General features: G+C 40.0%; 1 protein-coding gene across 16 annotated transcripts in view; it reads left to right on the top strand.

Annotated features, from left to right (window-relative positions):
• itpr1b (inositol 1,4,5-trisphosphate receptor, type 1b) overlaps positions 1-21,504 on the top strand; it is a 98,633-nt gene that overhangs the window by 29,690 nt on the left and 47,439 nt on the right. For 5 of the 16 annotated variants that reach the window (XM_078247764.1, XM_078247766.1, XM_078247771.1 and 2 more), the window contains 19 exons: positions 51-105; positions 201-366; positions 471-638; positions 776-847; positions 937-1,074; positions 1,235-1,360; positions 1,524-1,724; positions 1,976-2,227; positions 2,625-2,750; positions 2,984-3,112; positions 3,361-3,378; positions 3,875-3,901; positions 4,278-4,398; positions 4,510-4,694; positions 9,179-9,327; positions 10,134-10,245; positions 11,982-12,017; positions 19,692-19,727; positions 20,906-20,953. In XM_078247764.1, the coding sequence (XP_078103890.1) occupies positions 51-105; positions 201-366; positions 471-638; positions 776-847; positions 937-1,074; positions 1,235-1,360; positions 1,524-1,724; positions 1,976-2,227; positions 2,625-2,750; positions 2,984-3,112; positions 3,361-3,378; positions 3,875-3,901; positions 4,278-4,398; positions 4,510-4,694; positions 9,179-9,327; positions 10,134-10,245; positions 11,982-12,017; positions 19,692-19,727; positions 20,906-20,953 (2,165 nt within the window). The remainder of the gene's footprint in view (positions 1-50; positions 106-200; positions 367-470; positions 639-775; positions 848-936; positions 1,075-1,234; positions 1,361-1,523; positions 1,725-1,975; positions 2,228-2,624; positions 2,751-2,983; positions 3,113-3,360; positions 3,379-3,874; positions 3,902-4,277; positions 4,399-4,509; positions 4,695-9,178; positions 9,328-10,133; positions 10,246-11,981; positions 12,018-19,691; positions 19,728-20,905; positions 20,954-21,504) is intronic. The other 11 variants (XM_078247768.1, XM_078247767.1, XM_078247773.1 and 8 more) reach the window with 4 other exon arrangements.

Here is a 21,504-nt window from a genome sequence, read left to right on the forward strand (position 1 = left end):
TTAATTTCTTTGAAATTTAGATTTTTAAAAAAAATTTTAATAACTCCTAGGAAATCTTGACTTTGAGAACATTGAAGAACAGGCAGAGGGGATTTTTGGAGGAAGGTAATCCATATCTTGCTAGTCTTTCCTGAGCTATTTTGAGATAAGATAAAGCAAGATAAAGTTTGTATAATTTCCATTCCAATTCGACTCTTTAGTGAGGAGAACACTCCACTGGACCTGGATGACCACGGTGGTCGCACATTCCTAAGAGTCCTGCTGCACCTGACCATGCATGATTACCCTCCTCTCGTGTCTGGAGCGCTTCACCTGCTCTTCAGACACTTCAGCCAGAGGCAGGAGGTCCTCATGGCCTTCAAACAAGTAGGCCTTATCAAGTGCAAAACTGATAATTGAGGAATGTAAGGCTTTCTGAAATTAAGTTTAAGTTGTTGCAAATCTTGTTGACACTCTTCACCTTAATGCAGGTCCAGCTGCTGGTGACCAGTCAAGATGTAGATAACTACAAGCAGATCAAGTCTGATCTGGACCAGCTGCGTTCTATTGTAGAGAAGTCTGAACTGTGGGTTTATAAGAGGCAAGGAGAAGATGGGATGGACGGAGATGGACCTTCAGAGTCTGAAAACAAAAATAAGGTACAGTGTACGAGAACATTTGTTGAACAGACGAAGACAGAGAGATCATTAAAAGCCTAATGTGCCCCAATATAGATTATATTAGAGGAAGGCTATATAACTTAAAGGACTTCATCTCCTTATTGCTTGTTTAACAGGGAGACTCACCTGGTTCAGACAAGAAGAAGTCAGAAAGCACCAGTAGTTACAACTACCGGGTTGTAAAAGAGGTATGCTAATTTGTACATTAATCAAATGTTCAAAAAATCATGTTTGTGATGTGTTGCCTGCAATTACAGTCCTCCTGCTGTGTGTTTAGATTCTGCTGCGTCTCAGTAAGCTGTGTGTCAAGGAGGGGAGTTCAGGGAAGAAGAGTAAGAAACAGCAGCAGAGGCTCCTGAGGAACATGGGAGCTCACAGTGTGGTGCTGGAGCTCCTACAGATCCCCTATGAGAAGGTGCAACACTGCAGCTGAATATTGTATCACATGCATAATAATTAGGAAGCTTTAAAGCGTTTCAAAGCTTTTACACATTCCATTGCAATTCCCCATTAATAATAATATAATAATAATTAAATAAAAAGAAAGCCATACTTTGTCATGTTATCTGCATTAGGGTGAGGATATCCGGATGGAGGAGATCATGAAACTGGCTCACGAGTTCCTGCAGAATTTCTGTGCAGGGAATCAGCCGAATCAGACTCTTCTCCACAAGCATATTAACCTGTTTCTCAACCCAGGGGTGAGTAGTACAGTCATCTCAGGTTTACTCAAACGGGGGATGGTTTGTTGGTCTAGTTTTTAGTTTCGAAATACTATCTTTTAGAAAAACAAATCTGAAATTCACACGTCACATTATTCATTTTCACGGACCCCTTTTCGTCCCCTTTTTCCGACCCTCTCAGATTCTAGAGGCAGTCACCATGCAGCACATCTTCATGAATAATTTCCAGCTGTGCAGTGAGATCAACGAACGAGTGGTTCAGCACTTTGTCCACTGTACTGAGACGCACGGTCGACATGTCCAATATCTCAAGTTCCTGCAGACCATTGTAAAGGCCGAGAATAAGTTCATCAAGAAGTGTCAGGACATTGTCATGGCTGAGGTCGGTTCTATGATCTTAATACCAGAAGATAGAAAATTTGTAACGCTAGTAATACCTACTAAAGAGGAGATAGTGATTCAAAATAAAGCAGAAAGTAATATTAATGAAAAGGTTGGTGATAGAGTACTAATTGAAATATGTTTTTTTTTTTTTTAAGGTTTTGTGATGCTGGCAGAAATGGTAACTGACAGATGTACTGTAATCTCTTGTTAATGAGACTGCAATCTCTACTGTGAATCTCCCTCACTTAGCTGGTGAACTCTGGCGAGGACGTACTCGTCTTCTACAACGACCGTGCCTCCTTCCAGACCCTAGTCCAGATGATGCGTTCAGAGCGGGACCGCATGGATGAAAACAGCCCTCTAATGTACCACATTCACTTGGTGGAACTGCTGGCGGTCTGCACCGAGGGCAAGAACGTCTACACTGAGATCAAGTGTAACTCCCTGCTGCCCCTGGATGATATTGTACGGGTCGTCACCCATGAAGACTGTATCCCTGAGGTATGAATAATGAGTTTTATTAATTGATTTTCTAAAGATTTTTTTGGGGCTTGTATTGACTACTGGATAGAACAGCTTAAGACGGGAAGTGGGAGAGGGGGATGACATGCGCTACCAGGGCGCCTTGAATTTTATTTATTTTATAGGTAAAATGTGTCTTATTTAGTATTCAGAATCTTTGTGCACTGAAACAAACTGATAGTAATGTGTGTGTGTGTGTGTGTGTGTACTTTAGCTCACTGAAGTGTCTTGCCTTTTTGTAGGTTCTGCCCCTGTTTAAAATCCTGAGGAACTAACACATGTTGTATGTTTTGAGGGATAGTTTCTGTTCATGGATCACCAGTCCACCCATCACAAATATGTCTTATTGAATTTAGTTTTTTTGGGACCCAAATAGGTGAAGATTGCCTATATCAACTTCCTGAACCACTGCTATGTCGACACAGAGGTGGAGATGAAGGAAATTTATACCTCCAACCATATGTGGAAGCTGTTTGAGAACTTCCTGGTGGACATCTGTAGGGTAAGCCACAATGTATTTGACATCTCAAAGTAAGACCGACTGTTATCAGTCAGACAATGTGAGTGTATAGTATAGTGGGAGCGTGCTATTCTGCTTCATATTATGTCATGGGTTTGGTTGATTATGTCAACACAACATGCTATAAACATAATATTACCCGTTACCCACCCATGTGCAGGAAGTGTGATCCAGTGGCTGTGCGTCATGCTAATATCTTTTCTGTCCTTGCCTAGGTGTGCAACAACACCAGTGACAGGAAGCATGCAGATACCATGCTGGAGCGTTATGTAACGGAGACAGTCATGAGCATTGTCACATGTTTCTTTAGCTCTCCTTTCTCTGACCAGAGCACAAGCCTGCAGGTAATGTAGATTGTGGAATATAACATTTGAAATACATACATACAAGTAGTGTTGCAATTGTCATTTAAAGTCCATACATCATGTACTGTATATGCTTGAATTTAGTTATTTGATAGAAAGAAACCCTGCTCACATATATATATATATATATATATATATATATATATATATATATATATATATATATATATATATATATATATATATATATATATATACTATAAAATATGATTCTTCCCTCTGCATAGATGGCTCGCCGTTTGTATGTAAGTAATGGTAACTTTCCCACACATTGTTTCCCAACCCTTGGGTGTTAATCAACAGGCTCTGAATTTTAAGAAATATATTCACTGTGGGTTTTCACATTTTCAAAGCTTAGTCAGCACACAGACTCTGTTGTTCCCAGATCTGGTGTGTTGCAAAAGGTTTTACTGGGATATGGTGCAGATGATGCAGTCACTCAACGTGGTTACTCCGTTTCTTAGACCTTGATGTTTTGGTGTCCTTCCGCCCACAACTTTCCCAGTAAATCATGACCTTACCCTTCATAGATCAAATCCCTCAAACTGTAACGTGGTGTTGTATTACATACAGTTGCTCACTTGACACCCTGTTTTCCTGTTATGCAGAATTGTTTTGTTCTAAGTTGGCCCTGGTAATGCTTGATTTACTGTTATGTAAGCCTTCGCACATTCTGAGAATTATGCATGCTAAGGTTTACCTATACATGATGACGTCCAAACCTCCTTTCTCTTGCAACAGGCCGCCATTCTTGGAAAGATAACTGAGGTATTTATTGTACTCTAGGGCTGTGGCCAGCTGATAGATTACTCTTTCATCATGGTGGTAGAAACCAGTTGTACTCTCTGCTAAACACTGGTTTGGTGTGATGTGTTGGGACTGCATATGATTATAAACAGGTGGCCTACCGGACCAAAAGCTGTAGAACCTTCCACCATAGGTGCTATAGTATCCTCACATTAACGTCTCTAGCACAAATTGGGTTATGAGTTCAACCTAGTCAGGGAACACATTAGTCACTTTGTTATTAAATTATTGTTTACAGTTTTTCTCCTCTGTCTATTCTATGCAGTATGTTCTTTGTTTTAGTCTCTTCTCGCTCTCATTGTGTTTTTTCTTTTAATTTGCTTTCTCTGTCTTATAGACTCGTCAGCCAGTATTTGTGCAACTGCTCCAGGGAGTTTTCAGGGTGTACCACTGTAACTGGCTTAACCCTGTTCAGAAGGCTTCAGTGGAGGCTTGCATTAAAGTACTCTCAGACGTGGGTAAGATACTGGGCTAACAAAAAACAATCACTGTTATACATTTTGAAAAGAGCATTGTGACACGTGATAAAAGCAATAAAAAGAAATATCTACATTCTTAACTCCACCCAGCTAAAAGCAGAGCCATTGCCATCCCGGTGGACTTGGACAGTCAGGTGAACAACTTGTTTGTCAAGTCCAATAATGTTGTGCAGAAGAGCATCCTCAGCTGGAGACTATCTGCCAAGAACACCACCAGACGAGACTCCTGCCTGACTTCGTCTAAAGACTACAGAAACATCATTGAGAGGCTACAGGTCGGTAGCATAACACGCTGTACTACTTTCTTAAAATTACAGTATAAGTAGTTCATTCTTTTTTCCATTTCATTTTAATTTATTTAATAATGTATCCATACTACCATATAAAAAGTGGTGTGTGTGATTGTTGGTAAAATGCCAAGAATGCAATCAAAATAGTGGAGAAGGGGTTTCTAATTAGTGGGAATGCTGATTTAGCAGCATTCCAACTATTGTTATTCGGTTCTTTCTTTATTTTTATTATTCTGTACGTTTTTTGGCTCTCTGTAACTTCTGCATACGTTCAGCTATTAAACCCATTCAACTTTTAAAATGTTCAGCTCCTTCAGCTAATGATTTTTAAATATTAAGCTTTTAATCATTTTATTTTAACATTAAACTCAATGAGAGCATGCTTCAAATCCTTCAAATCCTCTTCTGCTTCAAAATGTATCCCCTCCTACATTATTTCACCTACAGACGTGATTCAAACTTTAAACCATTCACAAAAACCTCAGGTATTAAACCTCAATACCTTTAACTTTTTTAAATCGCTGATATGCCCACATTTTTAAGTTTATCCACATACATTTTTTATCGATACGTTCACAAAGGCCTTGTGGTGGTCACGATTACGTCATTTGACTGATATCCCTTATTGTTTTTGCAGTCTGAGCCTTTATTTGAGAGCTTGCTCTGTGTCTCTGAATAGCTGCAGCGTGCCACAGGTGATAAATTAACAGCAGGTGCTATGATCATTAGCTGATTAAAGATTAAAGGAATCTCAAATCGTTCCATACTGTGTTCAAAAACATGGTAACCATGACATTAGTAACCTTGACAGACTGAACTACAGATAGTTCAATATGAACATAACAGAACATCTCTCACACACACACACACATATACGCAGTCACACACACACACACATATACGCAGTCACACACACATGCAAACATACACACACAGACACACAACATACACACACACACACACACACCCCCAAACACACACGCACACACACATATACACACACACACACACACACACACACACACAGCCATTCACACACACACACACACACACACACACACACACACAGACAGACAGACAGACAGACAGACAGACAGACAGACACATAGCCACACATACAGTACATACAGTGACTGTCCCCGGTTTTCCCTGTGACTGACAGACCCGAAATTGGAATCAAATAGTGGTGCACCCTACACGCACAGGCTCAAGACAGCCAGAGCAAGCCTCAGAGCTCAGATATGTTATAGAATGCCCATTTTATGATGCTAAAATTACTGTTTATTTACATGGAGTCTGGTGGGTTTAGCGAACGCAATTTCACAGACTTTCTTTTGTTTTAAAAAAGGATCTTACTCTTTAACAGAAAGATCGACCTCCTTAGAAATCCTTACCATAATGTTGTCAGACACTTAGAATATTAATCTGAGCCTTTCAGCAGCAAAACGTGCACTTTTATGAACGTAAATACAGGCTGGACAATTGACGTCCTATTAACTTACATTGTAGCTTGTTTCGCCGTTGCAGACTGCAGCGATCTCGTTTAATACTGGACCAATGTCAAAGGAAAATATTTGCTCAATAGTTTTAATTGCATCTGATACTCAATGAGCTGTTGCAGAAACAAGCCCAGCGTGAAGCAATAAAGCAAAAGCTGTCAGATAAATGTAGTGCAGTAAACATTACATTTCCCTCTGAGGTGGAGTACAAGTATGAAGTAGCAGCAGGGGCGATTCTAGGATCAGACCTTTTAGGAGGGCTCGGCCCCTAATGAGAATATGACACGGATATAGTGCATGCAAAAGTGTTAATCTGCGCCATGAAATTACCAACTTCTTCACAACCACACTCCTTCTCTTCCTCTGACAGACTCAGCCAAAGGGCCAAAATTATAATGTATTCTCATGTAAACTATTTGTCAGCACAGATATTTTTGTTAATTGCTTAGCCAGTGTATCCCACTATATATACCCATAATGGTTATTATATTGCCAGATTCCAGATAAGCCCACTTACTTATCCACTTACAAATATGAATACATATTTCTACTGGTATGCTTACTAGTGACATTAATGGAAAAATATGAAGAAAAAACTATTCCACCTGTGTGTGCATGGTTATAATTCTGAAGTGCAAAATAGTTCAGGCTACAGCACAAATATGTCCATCCATAGATAAGAATAATCAAGTCTAAGCTCTGAATTACTTTCCAAAGTGCACCAGATTGATGCATTTAAACGTTAAAGTAGACAAAATTTTCTTACAGGAGAGCATGCCCATGGACCCACCTAGAAATCTGGTCACTTTAATATATAGCATTTAAAAGTTCCTTTTTTTTCTCTTTTTTCCTCTTTTTTTCCTCTCCTTCTATCTTTCCTCTCTTTTTCCTCTCCTATCTTTCCTCTCTTTCTCTTCTTTCCTTCTCTCCTCCGTTTCCTCTCTTTCTTCTCTTTCTCTGTGTCTCTTTCTCTCTTTCTGCTTGTTTGTTCTATGCAATGGATATGGCTGATAAGAAGTCTTTTTAGTCAATTCATTGAAACTTCCACTTTTGACTGTATTACAGTTTAGCTTCCAGCTTTTCTACAAATGTATTTCAGCTCTTAACTTATGTGCAGTTCAGCTTCCAACTTCCAAGTTTTTCAGCAGTGTAGTACAATGCATTTGAGATTTTTCAAGCAATTTGTTCCATATTTCTGCCTTTTCATCAATGTTTCTCACAGCATTTGTAAGTCTTCCATACTTATTCATAATTTCAGTTAAATTTCAGTTAAAGAATTCAGATAAATTCTTTTATACATTAGTGTTGTTATTCAACTTTTTAATGAAATTCATACTTATTAAACCGATTTCCACTTTTTCAACTATTCTCACTACTTCAACTTCTTCTTACGGAGTTAAGCTATTCATCCAGTTTAGCTTTAGCAATTCAGCTGTTCAGCATTCCCACACATTTTCTGCAGGAAATGCATTTTGTAGTTTTTAGTCATAGGCCAAGCTGCTACACCCTAATTTCTTGTAACACATGACTCAGTATTCACTGGAAGTCTGAAAAATCTTTGACCTGTCTGGTTCAGTTCAACTGTTCTCTATATACAACAGGATATATATCGTAAGGGAGTGGCTGAAAACTACACTTTATTTTTAATGAAATAAAAAAAATCCAATTATGAGACCTGCCTCCTTTTTCTTAGGTTAAACAGTTATTTTGTATTCGTTTTTCTGCATTTATTGTTTAGTTCATATTAATGTTTAATATGTTTGTTTGTTTATGAATGTACCAACCACCATGGAAAATTCCTTGTACGTGTAACTTACTTTGGCAATAAACCTGATTCTGACTATGATGGTGGTATTGTGGTGAGCATAGCTTTCTAATTATGAGACCAACCTAGTCATAATATTTTCATAGTTTCTTAAAGGTCCCATGGCATGAACATTTCACTTGATGAGGTTTTTTAACATTATTATGAGTTCCCCCAGCCTGCCTATGGTCCCTCAGTGGCTAGAAATGGCGATAGGTGTAAACCGAGCCCTGGCTATCCTGCTCTGCCTTTGAGAAAATGAAAGCTCAGATGGGCCGATCTGGAATCTTGCTCCTTATGAAATCATAAGGAGCAAGATTACCTCCCCTTTCTCTGCTTTGCCCGCCCAGAGACATCATGGCTTTCAAACGAGCAAAGTGGCAGTTGGTCAAGGCCACATCCCCACCCTCCACCTTGCCCCCCCCTCTCTCCTCCTCAATAGCTACAGACACAGAAATAGCACATACTAAGGAAAGCTCATTGTGGGACTGGCTCTAGTGGCTGTAATTCTGCACCAAGGCTGAATTTTGGGAATACAGTACTTGGGACTTCAGATACAGTATTAGGGGACCACTAAGGTCTATATAAAAGAGACTTCAGATACAGTATTAGGGGACCGCTAAGGCCTATATAAAAGAGACTTCAGATACAGTATTAGGGGACCACTAAGGCCTATATAAAAGAGACTTCAGATACAGTATTAGGGGACCACTAAGGTCTATATAAAAGAGACTTCAGATACAGTATTAGGGGACCACTAAGGTCTATATAAAAGAGACTTCAGATACAGTATTAGGGGACCACTAAGGTCTATATAAAAGCATCCAAAGAGCACCATGTCATGGGACCTTTAAGTTGTTTGGGATTTTTTACCAATCCATTCCCAGGCAAAGAGTAATGTGGTTCCCACGATGTTTTCCTTTCGATTTCTGTCTTGCCTTTATTTAGGGAACAGCATTTCTTAGAAAGTATGCTTCAACACATCATTTTTTTCACTTCCTAATAATAGCCTTTTTGTTTGCCACTCACTTGAAAGTTGACACAGTACTAAAATCACCATACAATCATAAATCATTTATAGAAGCTACATATTGCATATGCAAGTGTTGTGGTAAAACAGCAGTTTCAGGTGATGTCTAAGCTCTGTATGTCCCTATGCTTTGTAGGACATAGTGTCAGCGCTGGAGGACCGACTGAGGCCGCTGGTCCAAGCTGAGCACTCAGTGCTGGTGGATGTCCTGCATCGTCCAGAGCTTCTCTTCCCTGAGAACACAGAAGCTCGCAAGAAATGTGAAAGTGGAGGATTCATATCAAAGTAAGTCTAAAGGTTGGAATTAGGCCCATGGTGGAGTTTTATTCTGCCAGTTTATTTTGGGGTGCGATATTCTCGGAGGAAGTGCTAACTGAGATGCTGAACTGGGCTATCCAGCACCCATATTTGGATAATTTTTTGTTTGTTCTTTGGGTTTAATTTGACAACAAAACTATTTGCTAATTCATTTCTGTTTTGCGTGCAACTTAGAGGTCCTGGACATTGAGATTTCTACTATGAGTGCACCAGAAATCCTGGTGACTTTTCAAACCAAATTGCCCAATAGTAAAGTAATTTTGACCCAAAAAAGGATTTAAGCAACCCGTTCACTGTAGTGGATACATTCACTTTCCTTTTAACCATAAACTCAGTTTGGATTACAGGAACCTGGCAGGCCTCATAGAGCTTTTGTTGTTTTTGTAGGGATTACACTACTTGGCTGGAGTACAGCAGTTTGTGGAAATGTGTATCAACCCTCATTAGCTATGTTAATCACTAGGCTCTCTATAGGTCTCTGAGAGCTCAAAAACATCTCCCTGGTGTTGGAGTGGAGGTTTTCCTAATGCACTCTGAATTTTTCTGTCAATTTCATTCATTTAAGTGTGCTGTCAGGCCCTTAGCCTCCAAATCTGTTATTTTGGGTTACAAGGAGGTATATTGTATAATAGCAATTGGCCAAAATAATGTGTTATGGGGTCATAGGAGTTGAGATGCATTCAGTGTTCAGAGTTAGATGGTTGGAAAAATGCGGCTCTCATCAATCCATTTGTATGGATTGCACTCATTTTTCCATCTCTTTTCCTGACCAGATTGATCAAACACACCAAGCAGTTGCTGGAGGAGAATGAGGAGCGTCTGTGCATCAAAGTACTGCAGACACTGAGGGAAATGATGACAAAAGACCGGGGCTATGGGGAAAAGGTACATACTCTGTGTTCCTTTTTTTCATGATCTGATTGTAGTCATGCCCAAGATTCACCAACACATGAGATAAAACACTTTTAATGACTCAGGATACAGTTTCCCTGTCCCACTGCAGCAAAGGTACTGGACAACATAACATAAAAAAACCCTGTAAAATAAAAGAGGCTGAGCTCTCCTTAGTTGCCTCTGGAGCCTGTATAGCACGCTGGAAATCAAGTCTTTTATTTAAAATCCCTGGCTGCAGCTAGGCAGTTTATGAATGCTCTGTGTCACGTCTCCTTTTATGTTTGGCAAACACTGGCACATATTAAATACAAAATTGATTACCTGTTTGCCTTCTTCCCTTAATACCTTATCAAACAATAGATCCAAATGATTGAAGTAACGCATATTAACATTAATACTATTAACATCACACATGGTTCCACACTCTCACTCAAACATTTTACACAACATCCATCAGTTACTAATGACATCATTGGCTACTAATGAAACTAATCTTTAATTGATTGCTTCAACTCTGTCACCTTGTTTTAACAACAATAGCAGTATGTCAACCGACCACTGGAATTTAGCTTTTTGATACATGAAATTGAAGGCATTATTTTCATATTTTGATTCAATGGCTGGTACAGTTGTATATTTTAAAGGTACTCTGTGGAATTTCTGACCACTATAGCGCTATGGAGCATGTCTTTTATGAGTAAGTCCCTGCTCTGTTTTTTATCTCATGCATGTGCAAAAGGCACTGCCAAACGTTGGTGATGGTAAAAGGCAAAAGAAAGGGAAGAAGAAGACTGCTATAGTAAACATGGATGTTAACTGGGCAGGTTTCAGTGATTTACAAAAAGCGTGGGAGGGAAAAGCATTTAAAATGTTTGTTCAAAGTCTAAACACTGTGTTTTGGTAAAAAACACTGTATGGAAATACACAGTAACTTTGTTTACAACAACAAAAAAATTCACAGGGTACCTTTTAAGATCAGCCTTGCTTTATGAGTCACTCCTTAGCACATAAACCACAGAGCTCTATTAAATCTACAAGCATGCTGAACATAAACATAATTGAAAAACATACGCCTTTTTATGTTACAAAGATGACAAGCACTGACAGCCAAGTAAAATAGAATTCAAAGACAAAATTAGAGCTCAATAATATACTGTGTTGAATTATAAATACAGATATGATATAGACGACAGATAGTAAGACAGGAGTTGTCCTGTATGCATTAGCATATGCACCTGTAAGCAGGCAGAACAACATGATCACACATTTTTGCAAAGCTTTTAAATCTGTAGATCTATTTTTAGCCATTACAGAATCCAAAGCTGTGTTTGCAACATAGTGTACCAAGTGTCACAGGGAAATCAAAGGTTCACCACTGCAGAGACCCTTGTTCAATTTTTTAATGTACTGTAATTGGCAGTGGTGACAGGTGGGGATCCAGTGAGGGAGCATGCCCTTGTGACTTCTGCATATTGGCTATAGGGCTCATGTACAGCTGAGTGTGTGTGTGTAGGAAAAACACATTAAAAACAAGATCAGCCCTAAGGTTTATTCTCATGACGAGTTTTCACTACGTAACTTGACATGCTGCGTGTGTGTGTGTGTGTGTGTGTGTGTGTGTGTGTGTGTGTGTTTGTGACAGGCTTTACATTTGCACACACGTGATGGAGCTTTAACTCACTAACATAGCTCTACTAACTCTGCCCCCTATACTTTTTCTCTTACAGCTGATTGCCTTTGATGATGAAATGGATGTGGCTGAGGTTGATCATTTTACTTACTATTGTGATGTACATTTGATTTGTCTCCCAATAACAACATAGACATGCTTGTGCTGCAAGTAGACTTTCTAGCATCACATTCTCATCTGTGACACCTGTCGGTAGCTCTGTCCATCCCTTCCTGTTTTGTGCCTGTAAGAGTTGCTCCTGATCTCCATGTTAAAGTGTAGCATACTGCTAGCATGTCTAGCTCACATTATGCTTGTCTGTTGTGTCTGTATATGGCCGTGTACTTACTTACTTATTACTTACTGTATTGGAGTGCACTCTTTTAGGAAGAAAGGCACTCCTTTTTAGAAGAATACGGTTTTACTATACATTCTGGAGAATGCAGGCATACAACATTGTTGCATTTTACCAACCAATTTTTAGATGTTCTATTGTAAATCTATTTCACCGGCTTTATTAATTTTGTTTGTAACAGAACAATTCTTCAGATTGCCTATTACAGCACTTATATGCAGCTAAGATTGCTCATCACAAATTGTGTGGGACTTTTGGGCCCTGGGATTTCCGTGATGGGACAGAGGGTGATCTTTTTGTCTTTCTTTCTTTTGATCAGAACACCGTCACATACTTTGTTCACGTTGTAACAACCATTTGGAATCTTCTTTCTTCATACGCCTGTCCCATTAAGAAGACAATATTAGAGAAAAGCCTAAAATATGAAACATAAAATAATAATACAAAAATGAATAACTAATACAAAGATATGACATTATGTTGAGGGGGATGTTGTTTTGTGGAGTTCAGTTCAGTGATGGCTCTGGTGTAGAAGCTGTAATAATATAGTATATTTGTATATTAAGATCATAGTAATTATTTGTCATTTTTTACATGTTGTACATGAGCTGCATAGATGGAAGGTTTAATAGGAAAGCATAAAGCCTGCGGCTCCAATGACCTAGTCCATGCTACTCGCTGCCAACTGTCCTCATGGCGCTCAACTGAAAAAGACGGTGAATCAGCAATATGTTAATGTTTATTTGCACATTTTAAAAGAAAGGTCAAACAGAAGAAAATAAAGACTAACACAATACATGTGCAGGTGGGATGTGTTTATAGGACATCTTGAGTATTTACCTGTAGATTCTCCAGTGAGCTAGCCTGGAAATCCAGACACAAATCCGAAAGATTAAGGGTCTGGCACTGAGAAATGAAAATGGCCCAACTTGAGAGGTGGCACCAAGCATGCATTTGAAAATCTCACTACACGCAATTGGATAACACTTTGACCAATCACAACAATACACAGGGTGACGTATCCAGAGCCCCATACGCTTAGCAACCAGCTGAGCTTAAACTTTCGTCATCTGTTCTGGCCCGCCTATATCAGATACACCGATGTGATTGGTGCAGCTTGGCTACAAGGGCATAGTTAATGAGCATCATTACTGAATGCCAGAGTGACTTGCTGAGCAAATTCAAATTGTTCTCTCGTGAGAACTCTGGATTTCCAGGGTACCAGTGAACTGGTCAGCCTCATTATTTGCAGATTGTTAAAGAGTCAGATAGTTGTGTGACATGAGACAACCAGGGGTGCATCACCATGCATAATGGAGTCAATAAACTGATAATGGCACTTTTGGAAAATGTTTATATAGGCTTTGACACATGGACTAAGTTACGCTGCATTTCTGTCGCACCGCGCTCCACTTTATTCCTATGGGTGACATCGAGCGACTTTAATGCGCCCGCAAAGCAACCCAGGAAGGCAGCGCTGCATTTGAAAAAATGCTGCGCGTCAAAAAGCTGGCCGATGCCCATCTTTATGCAAATCTGTGTGTGGAGTGATGTGCATGTCATTGAAAAAAATATTTGTGTGGCGTTGACCTGTGGCCTTAAAGTAGTGAATAAAACAGGGTTCTCCTTTCTGTTTGTGACAGGGGGTAGATGTCATGGGGATTATGAGTGTGTATACAAAGGAACCATATCTCACATGTCACTGGTGACTAATATAGGATGGGACCTATCCTACACAAATCTATTCATAGTTTGTAGGATGTTTGTTTCCGAAACATTTAGTTAAGATATTAGTTTTGTTTCAGTTTCAAGTGATATTTTTTAAAGGGGTAATAGAATGGTTATATACGGTATTTTACACTGTTCCTTAAGGTCTCCTAATAGGGTATGTAACATTGGTTGGGCTGAAAATGTCTCGTTTGCTGTTTTTTTTTTGCCCTAATGTTACCCTGTTAAATGGGAGTGGACTGAAACGAGAGCTTTTTTGCCTTTTATATGGCCTGCTTGTGAATATTTAGATGAGCTGCACGCTGATTGGTTGAGCTTAGCACACACACACACACACACACACACACATACACGTTCCCCTGTGTGCCCATGTCCCCGCCCTCCCCCGCCACCACACACACACACACACACACACACACACACACCAGATACAGAGTTTCGTTACAGTCTATTCATCCTCCTGTGTGTTGCGCACACACCAATGCTTTCGACACCGTTCTCTGAGGATCCATGTTGGATTGCGAGTCCACTGCGCCACTGATTTAAATCCACATGTCCCGCTCAATTGTCCGCTTTTCTCTGGGCCAGTATTCCGTATGTCCTGAGAGAGCTCCAGCCAGCGTGCAGCGGGGTCTGACAGTCCAGGCAGAAAGCCAGCGATCCGAGCAAGCACCGCGCCGCTGTCACGGCATACTGTGGGGCTGCTGAACTCCGAAACAGTCGTACTAAATTTGCAATTAGCCATCAATTTTTGTAAAACGGCCCATATTTGAGCTTTATATAGGCGATTTCTCGCATAAAAAAGGATCAGAAGTGAATTTAGTAATGCAAGAGCAGGCGAACAATGTAAAAAGTGTCTGAGATTTGCGCGACCTAGATTTAGAAGACTTCAGATCAGTTAGTGGCCTATGTAAATTTTGGGGCGTTACTAAGATGGAAGGGAGAGCCAAATGAGGAATTGAGAAGTTGACGTCATCTTTTAGCTTTGTTCAGATTTGCCCGTTTTCAGCAGCAGTTTGAAATTGTGAGATTTGCAGAGGAAAGGGGTATCAATGGGATTTTGAGGTTCTATGCATGTCCTATTTACCCACCAAACTGTCGTTTTTCAGTTACCTCTCATGTGGGCCGCTGCCGTTCTTTTTATTCAGACCAGAAGTCAATCCACCTCTCCTTTAGCTTACTCATGATAGCCACTGATCTTTTGAGCATTTCTAGAAGACAAGAACACATGATACACATTTTTCACGTTTTTTCAACTACTTAATGGTTGCCAGGGGTGGCCAAACCTTTTCATTCTGGGCCTGTCAGCGTTAAAATGTATTGCCTGAAGTGTAACCAACTTAGTGCCCTTTTTTAAAATCTGTTCTTAAAACTCACACTTATGTGAGGTCTTTTTTTATAGTTTGATCAGGTCCTTTTGCCATTTCACTCTTCTTCTTTTTTACTTTGCTTTTATTGCTTCTACTGTTTTCTGTTTTTCATATTATGAGCATTTTATATTTCTTTTGCTCTGCTCTTTAAACTGTTGTTTTTATTGTAAAGCACTTACTTAGTTACTTTGTTTATAATTCCTAAACTGTACTAATTCGAGGTCTGCTACATTTTTTTTTCTGGAGCTTTCAATAGTATCACAAGGTCTTCATCAGCAGATTTGAGCTGACATGTAAGCTCAGTAGCTGTTATAATTTAATTAATGGTACGTTAAGGACATCTTGTCCATGTTGGCTTAAAGTTCAGTATCAAAGTCCTTTTTTGACCCTGGAACTAGTAGTTTGTCACAAGTTAAAAGTCCACTTGCTAGCTTTTTTTCTTACGCTTTTTAGATGAGAAGTCCTAAAGTTGCTAATGAGAAAATCATAGCGGCTGGTAAACTCTCATATCGACAGAGTAATCTCCATGACAACTGAGCAAACTCCATCCACTGATTAGGACTGTCTAATGTGGTTGAATGCTCTGGAGAACAGTAAGTGGACCTTGTGTTGGGATAGTTTTACTGACTTTATTTGGGACAGCACATATTAATGTGTATATTCTTCTTGGCAGCTTCTCTTGAAATCAGTAAATTTTTCAAAGCTGAAAGCACACAGTGTCAGAGCAGGATAATCTGTGCCAGCAGGAAAATAACACTGAAAACGGTACACTAGTCACTTAATCAAGAGTGTGGTGAGCGCAAGGGAAGTAAACATGTTAGTTGGGAAATGGAGAAATTGTCGGAAAGGGTCTTTCCAGAGTTGCCAGGAAGTGATATGCTCAGTTTCTCTGTTATGTCTCTGTATTATTTTCCCTCCTTCCCTCCCTCCTTATACATGGCGCTTGGTCCTGTTGCAATGGAAATCCCCTAACCCTCTCACAAAACAGGGCTGTTCCTTTGTCTCATCAACTCCTATGCATCTTAAGAATGTACGCATACTCCCTCACTCCTAGGCACATGCTGTATGTCATTCATGCAGACACTTATATAAACCACAAAAGCATACAGTGCCCTGGCCCTGACTGTCAGCTGACAGCATGTGTATTGAAATCATTCAGATGGAAGACAGGCCAAAACCCCAACTTCCTCTTAGTAGGAGCAAGATAAACTGCCATGGTAGCTGTTATGTAACCTCAGTGTTTAGCCCGCTGCTGCTCTCTGACCTTAACCATGACACACCCAATTCCCACTCAAAGGTCTCTCCGAATGAGTGCAGCTGTTACTTTCACGTGCGTGTGCGTGTGTCTGCGTGTGTCTGTGTGTGTGTGTGTGTGTGTGTGTGTGTGTGTGTGTGTGTGTGTGTGTGAGAGATGAGAGAGCAGGATGAAGCAGAGCGACGTTTCACCCATTAGCTGAGGTTATCTCATTCTTCCCGAAATAGAAATGTGATAAAATGCGAGTCTGGGGAAAGCGAGGCATAACCGGCCTGCCACCCGCATTGTCATATCCAATCATATCATTCATTGCGTGTGTTTCTCTTTCCTTCACGTACATGTGAACTTCTTTGTTAGTGAGACTGTGGGAGGTTGAAGAGGTCAGATGGAGATTGTGTCTCTGTCTTATTCTGGTGATGTAATACGGTCGGCATGTAATCCACACATGTAGTATGGATTATATAAGGGAACATATCTTTGCTGTGATGTGTGTGTTTCTCAAGCTCTCCGTCTGTCTGTGTTTTTCTCCTCATCATTCTGACCATTTACTATTTGTTTAGCTAGAGATTTCTAGATTACTGTTTTCTCTTTTTACCTCATGCGTTCTTCTGGCCACCCCTTTGACAGATATTATTGTTTTTGTCTATTTTACTTTCACTTTCTCAGCCATGCTTTTTTCTTCTCTACTGTCTTGTCTTGTCTTACTTTGCCAGTGTGCAACTTCTCCTGCTGCCACTCCCATCACTAACTCTTACAAACTGCCCTCAGATAGACTCTGCTTGTCCTGGTTTATCCTCCTGCCTGTTACTGTGGGTGAAGTCAGGAGACACTGGGCTGTTTTTTGTTTTTTTTCTTGGTCAACAGGGGGAGCTGCATACGTGCCTCAGCAGCCCACAGCACTTTGCCAGTAACTTAATGCTGCACGATTGTTGAGCTCCAGCCAGCTCTCAGGAAGCAGTTACATAAGAGCCAACAATTTTCTTTCCCTTTTTTCCTCAGTTTTCCTGGAATTTTCAGCTCTCCACTGATGTGTGACTTTCAGTGGTAATTAGTAATAAAAGTGCAGCAGAGATATCTCCCTGGAGACTGTGGCAATGATGCACCTCGACCCACATGTAGGCTGGCAGGGTAGGGTAGACTGGTGGGGAGGGGGAGGCATGGGAAAGTTGGGGATTTACTTTGGGTGGTGAGTGTGCATTTCAGCCAGCATAACACATGTTAACTGTTTGAGGTCTGCCTCTGTTACAGGCCAATTTTATATTGTCAGCAGAGTGCTATACAAAACCGTGCTTCTGGCCTTTTCCCTGAAGACTTGTTTTCTATGATTATGACTTCCCATTGAGGTGAGGTTATGCAGTGCTCATTGTGTCTGGCTGCTTTGTAATATGGGGAGGCCCTTATTGTAGTTATATTATTGTAAACAGAGGGATTGTTTGACTAGCAGCCCTCGCGGAAGGTGCACGTTCCCAGAGAATTATACAGGTTTTTCTGATCAGTAAGATCATATAAACGTAACTGCATACCTTACTGCAAATGCCCTGAATCTCATTGTGTTTATTTGTCTATGGAGGTTTTATCACACATAACAAGTGGAACTGATGCTGACAATTATGGGATCAAGCGGTCCAGTTGATGCATATTTTTATGCATGCAAAAAGATTACAGGCAAGCTGTTGACAGTGGTTACCATAGGAAATTAGGTCAGATTACACATGATGGTTATCATGTTCCATCAGCAGTTAAATTTCGAACTGAAGTAGAAGACGGGGAGTGATGGTGTTGACTATAGCTTGTTTTGCATGCGTGATACATCACCATTTTACTGTGGAAATCAATGTGTTGGCGTAAAAGGGGGATTGATATAGGGAAATTCCTGTCCAGTTGCACAATGAATCACCATAAACCAGCATGACTAGGTTACAAAGGGAGACATATTGTTAGGTTGCATGATTGTTATTTAGTTTCTGACATCTGCTGCCCTCTCTGCAGCGAGTTTTTTTAGTGTGTGTATGTATATACGTATTCGTTATAAACTTTAAGTTGTTTACTTTCCTGAACATTTGGAAAATGTATATCTGTATGCTTTGTAGGTTATCATGAAATTTAATTTTATTATTTTATTTCATTTTAAATTAAATTTTATGAATTTAGGGACCTGTTTTGTTGGTTCCAGTAGTTTGGCAAATCTACTAAAAATTAGTTGTTTTTATAACCCATGCAACTCTTGCCATACAAGCCAATATTTATTGTTCAAGGATAAGTTGTTCGTCTTAATCAGATTCAGGGAAAAAAATGACATTTGGTGATGAGGTCCTTTACTTTTATTTCTACTACTGTTGTCACTTTTGTTTTTTGTTTAAACAAACTATCCAATATGTCCTTGTCAAATATGTAAGTAGTTAAACTGAACTGTATTCCCCGATGTGGTACCACCATGTCAAAAATCTGCTGGATCACAAATGATTCTCACGTGAACTTTATAGCAACCAATAAGCAAACTGAGATGAATGTACATATTGGCACACAGGTGAGTATGCATATTTTTGCTTTCATTGGCCCCTGCCTTTCTTGACATGTAGAGTGCAGGCAGCAACACTAGGTAGTAGGTTAACAGTGAATCACACAATACTAAACATACCACAGTGTAGCAGTGTGATGAAGTACAAAACAGATCTCTGCTTTCATGCTGCTATAGGGTAATGCTGCTTTTCATCCATACAGTCCTATAAGCCTAGCCTAAAACACAAAGCACGGGACACGCTGAAATACAATGACTCCTACATACTGTAAGCAATCCATTATCACCAAGGTCTCAGAGAGCAACATGTTTTTGTCCGCTTTCTCTCTGCCCCTGGCTCTTTTAGTCACGCACATTTATGATATGCAGTTGTGCATGTGACTGGCAATCTCAGTGAGCAGTACAAGGCCAAATATAGATAGATGCAGGAGTTCTTTAGGGACAAGAGATAGAGTCGGGAGCTACTCTTTGGATGCAGAAGCAACATAACTAATTCAACATCTTCAAACTCTGACTAACATCATCCTTTTATTTCCAATCAGCTGGCACCTCCGCCCGAGCCTGAAGTCCCTGCCGAGGTGTGTTTAAGACCCCTCATATTTATATACGAACTTCATCCCATTACACTTGTGTTCGGTCTCAAACATCTCTTTATCTAAATAGATAAGAGTCACATCCCATCCCAATTGTTACATCGCCTCTTTTGAGGGCCCCCCATATCGCTACCTCTGTGCAACTTGGATTATGCTGCATATATCGGCCCTTGTATGTTAACCGCCTGCAGCTTGTCCACTCATCTGTTCTTCCCTCTCTCCCTCCTGCCTTTCATTCATCTTTCCTTCCACCTCTTGGTTTTTGAGCAAAATCCAGTTTCCTAACCTTCTCTCAGTGGGGGTTGGGGGGTTGAAGTCATGGGTGAGGTGTTTTTCCATGCCAGATTGGTGCTTGCAGTGTGTGCCAGTAGCTCACAGCTCCATTATGTAACCTGGACAGAGCTTATTTTTTTTTATTTTTTATTTTTTTTTTCTTCTTTTTTTTTTTCTCATTCTCATGGCTTGTGTTTCTCCCCCTCTGACAGCTTGTCATTCTCTGTTATGTAAATAATTTGGGCATTTTTGCCTCTGTGAGTGTAAAATAATTAGGGTGGCACCGCGGGGCAAAGACTAAAATGTTTGAAATTTCACACACTGGACTGCCAAGAGTGGGCATCTGAGTCTGCCAAAACAGTTACTGCAGATAACTATTTTCAAGAAAACAAAGTCACTTTAATAGTATTAATTGTAGTTGAAACATAGCTGGAAACACAGGACAGTAATAATTTCCTCCCAGCAGACAATCAATACTTCACAAAATTTCACAACTGTATTACTCATTAGGTGTTACTTGATGTTAAAATGGCTGATGTGCAATTAAACCATCATGCATATGCACGGAAATGGCGTTTGAATAGCTGTCCACTGTAGTGACCACTATGCGTGAAAGGGTTATGTAGGTATATGCTGTTTTTGAATGAATATCAGTCCTTCCTTGCATTAAGCCTTGCATGACTTTGACCCAACATCTTCCCTGACACAACCACTTCCCTCTTAACTGCATGATCTCATTTGCACCCAATTTCCTGCATGCTATTAAAGTAACTAATTTGCACTGTATTAACACCCTATTTTTTTTCTAATTTCTTCCCAAAATTTCCTTTCCGACCTTTTTTTTTAATTTATATTTTATTGCTTTCTGCTAACTCACCTCACCTTTTAAGGAGCTTGATCCCAACCAGCCACAGAAGCAACTGGAGGATCAAAGGAGGGTAGGTACTGAGTTTGGTTTGCTGTGGTCTGGTCCAGGCCTCCATTGATGGTTGACAACTGACTGACTGTTGTGATGCCCTCACAGTCACACTGCTTCCACAGCATGGCACTCACTCACTCACTCACTCCCCTGTCAGTTATACTATATGTAACGTGTGGCACACCAACGGATGGGCATTAACTTTGGGTGTTCATCTCTTCTTTGACGTCTTGTGGCATGTGTAGGTGATTGCACTGAGCTGATTTACATCAAACCAATATGAGGACACTGACAGTCAGCATATGATGAGATCGGAGAGGACACAATGAAATACGAATATGCTGTGTGTTGAATATCTTCTTAAGATTAGCCGTCAGTGCTATGGCAAACTTCCTCTTCTTTTTTGTGTAACTAAGTTGATGTATTTGCTTTATATTATTTCTATTTATACAACATTTCTCTACAACTGCAGTATTTCTTTTTAATTTAATTGCCTTGAGCATCTCTAAAATTAATTCAAAAATCCATTTTTACCACAGGTGTTCATGTAACATTGTAACTTTTTGTTTT

This window comes from Sander vitreus, chromosome 4 (assembly GCF_031162955.1).
Source record: "Sander vitreus isolate 19-12246 chromosome 4, sanVit1, whole genome shotgun sequence".
Taxonomy (NCBI): domain Eukaryota; kingdom Metazoa; phylum Chordata; class Actinopteri; order Perciformes; family Percidae; genus Sander; species Sander vitreus.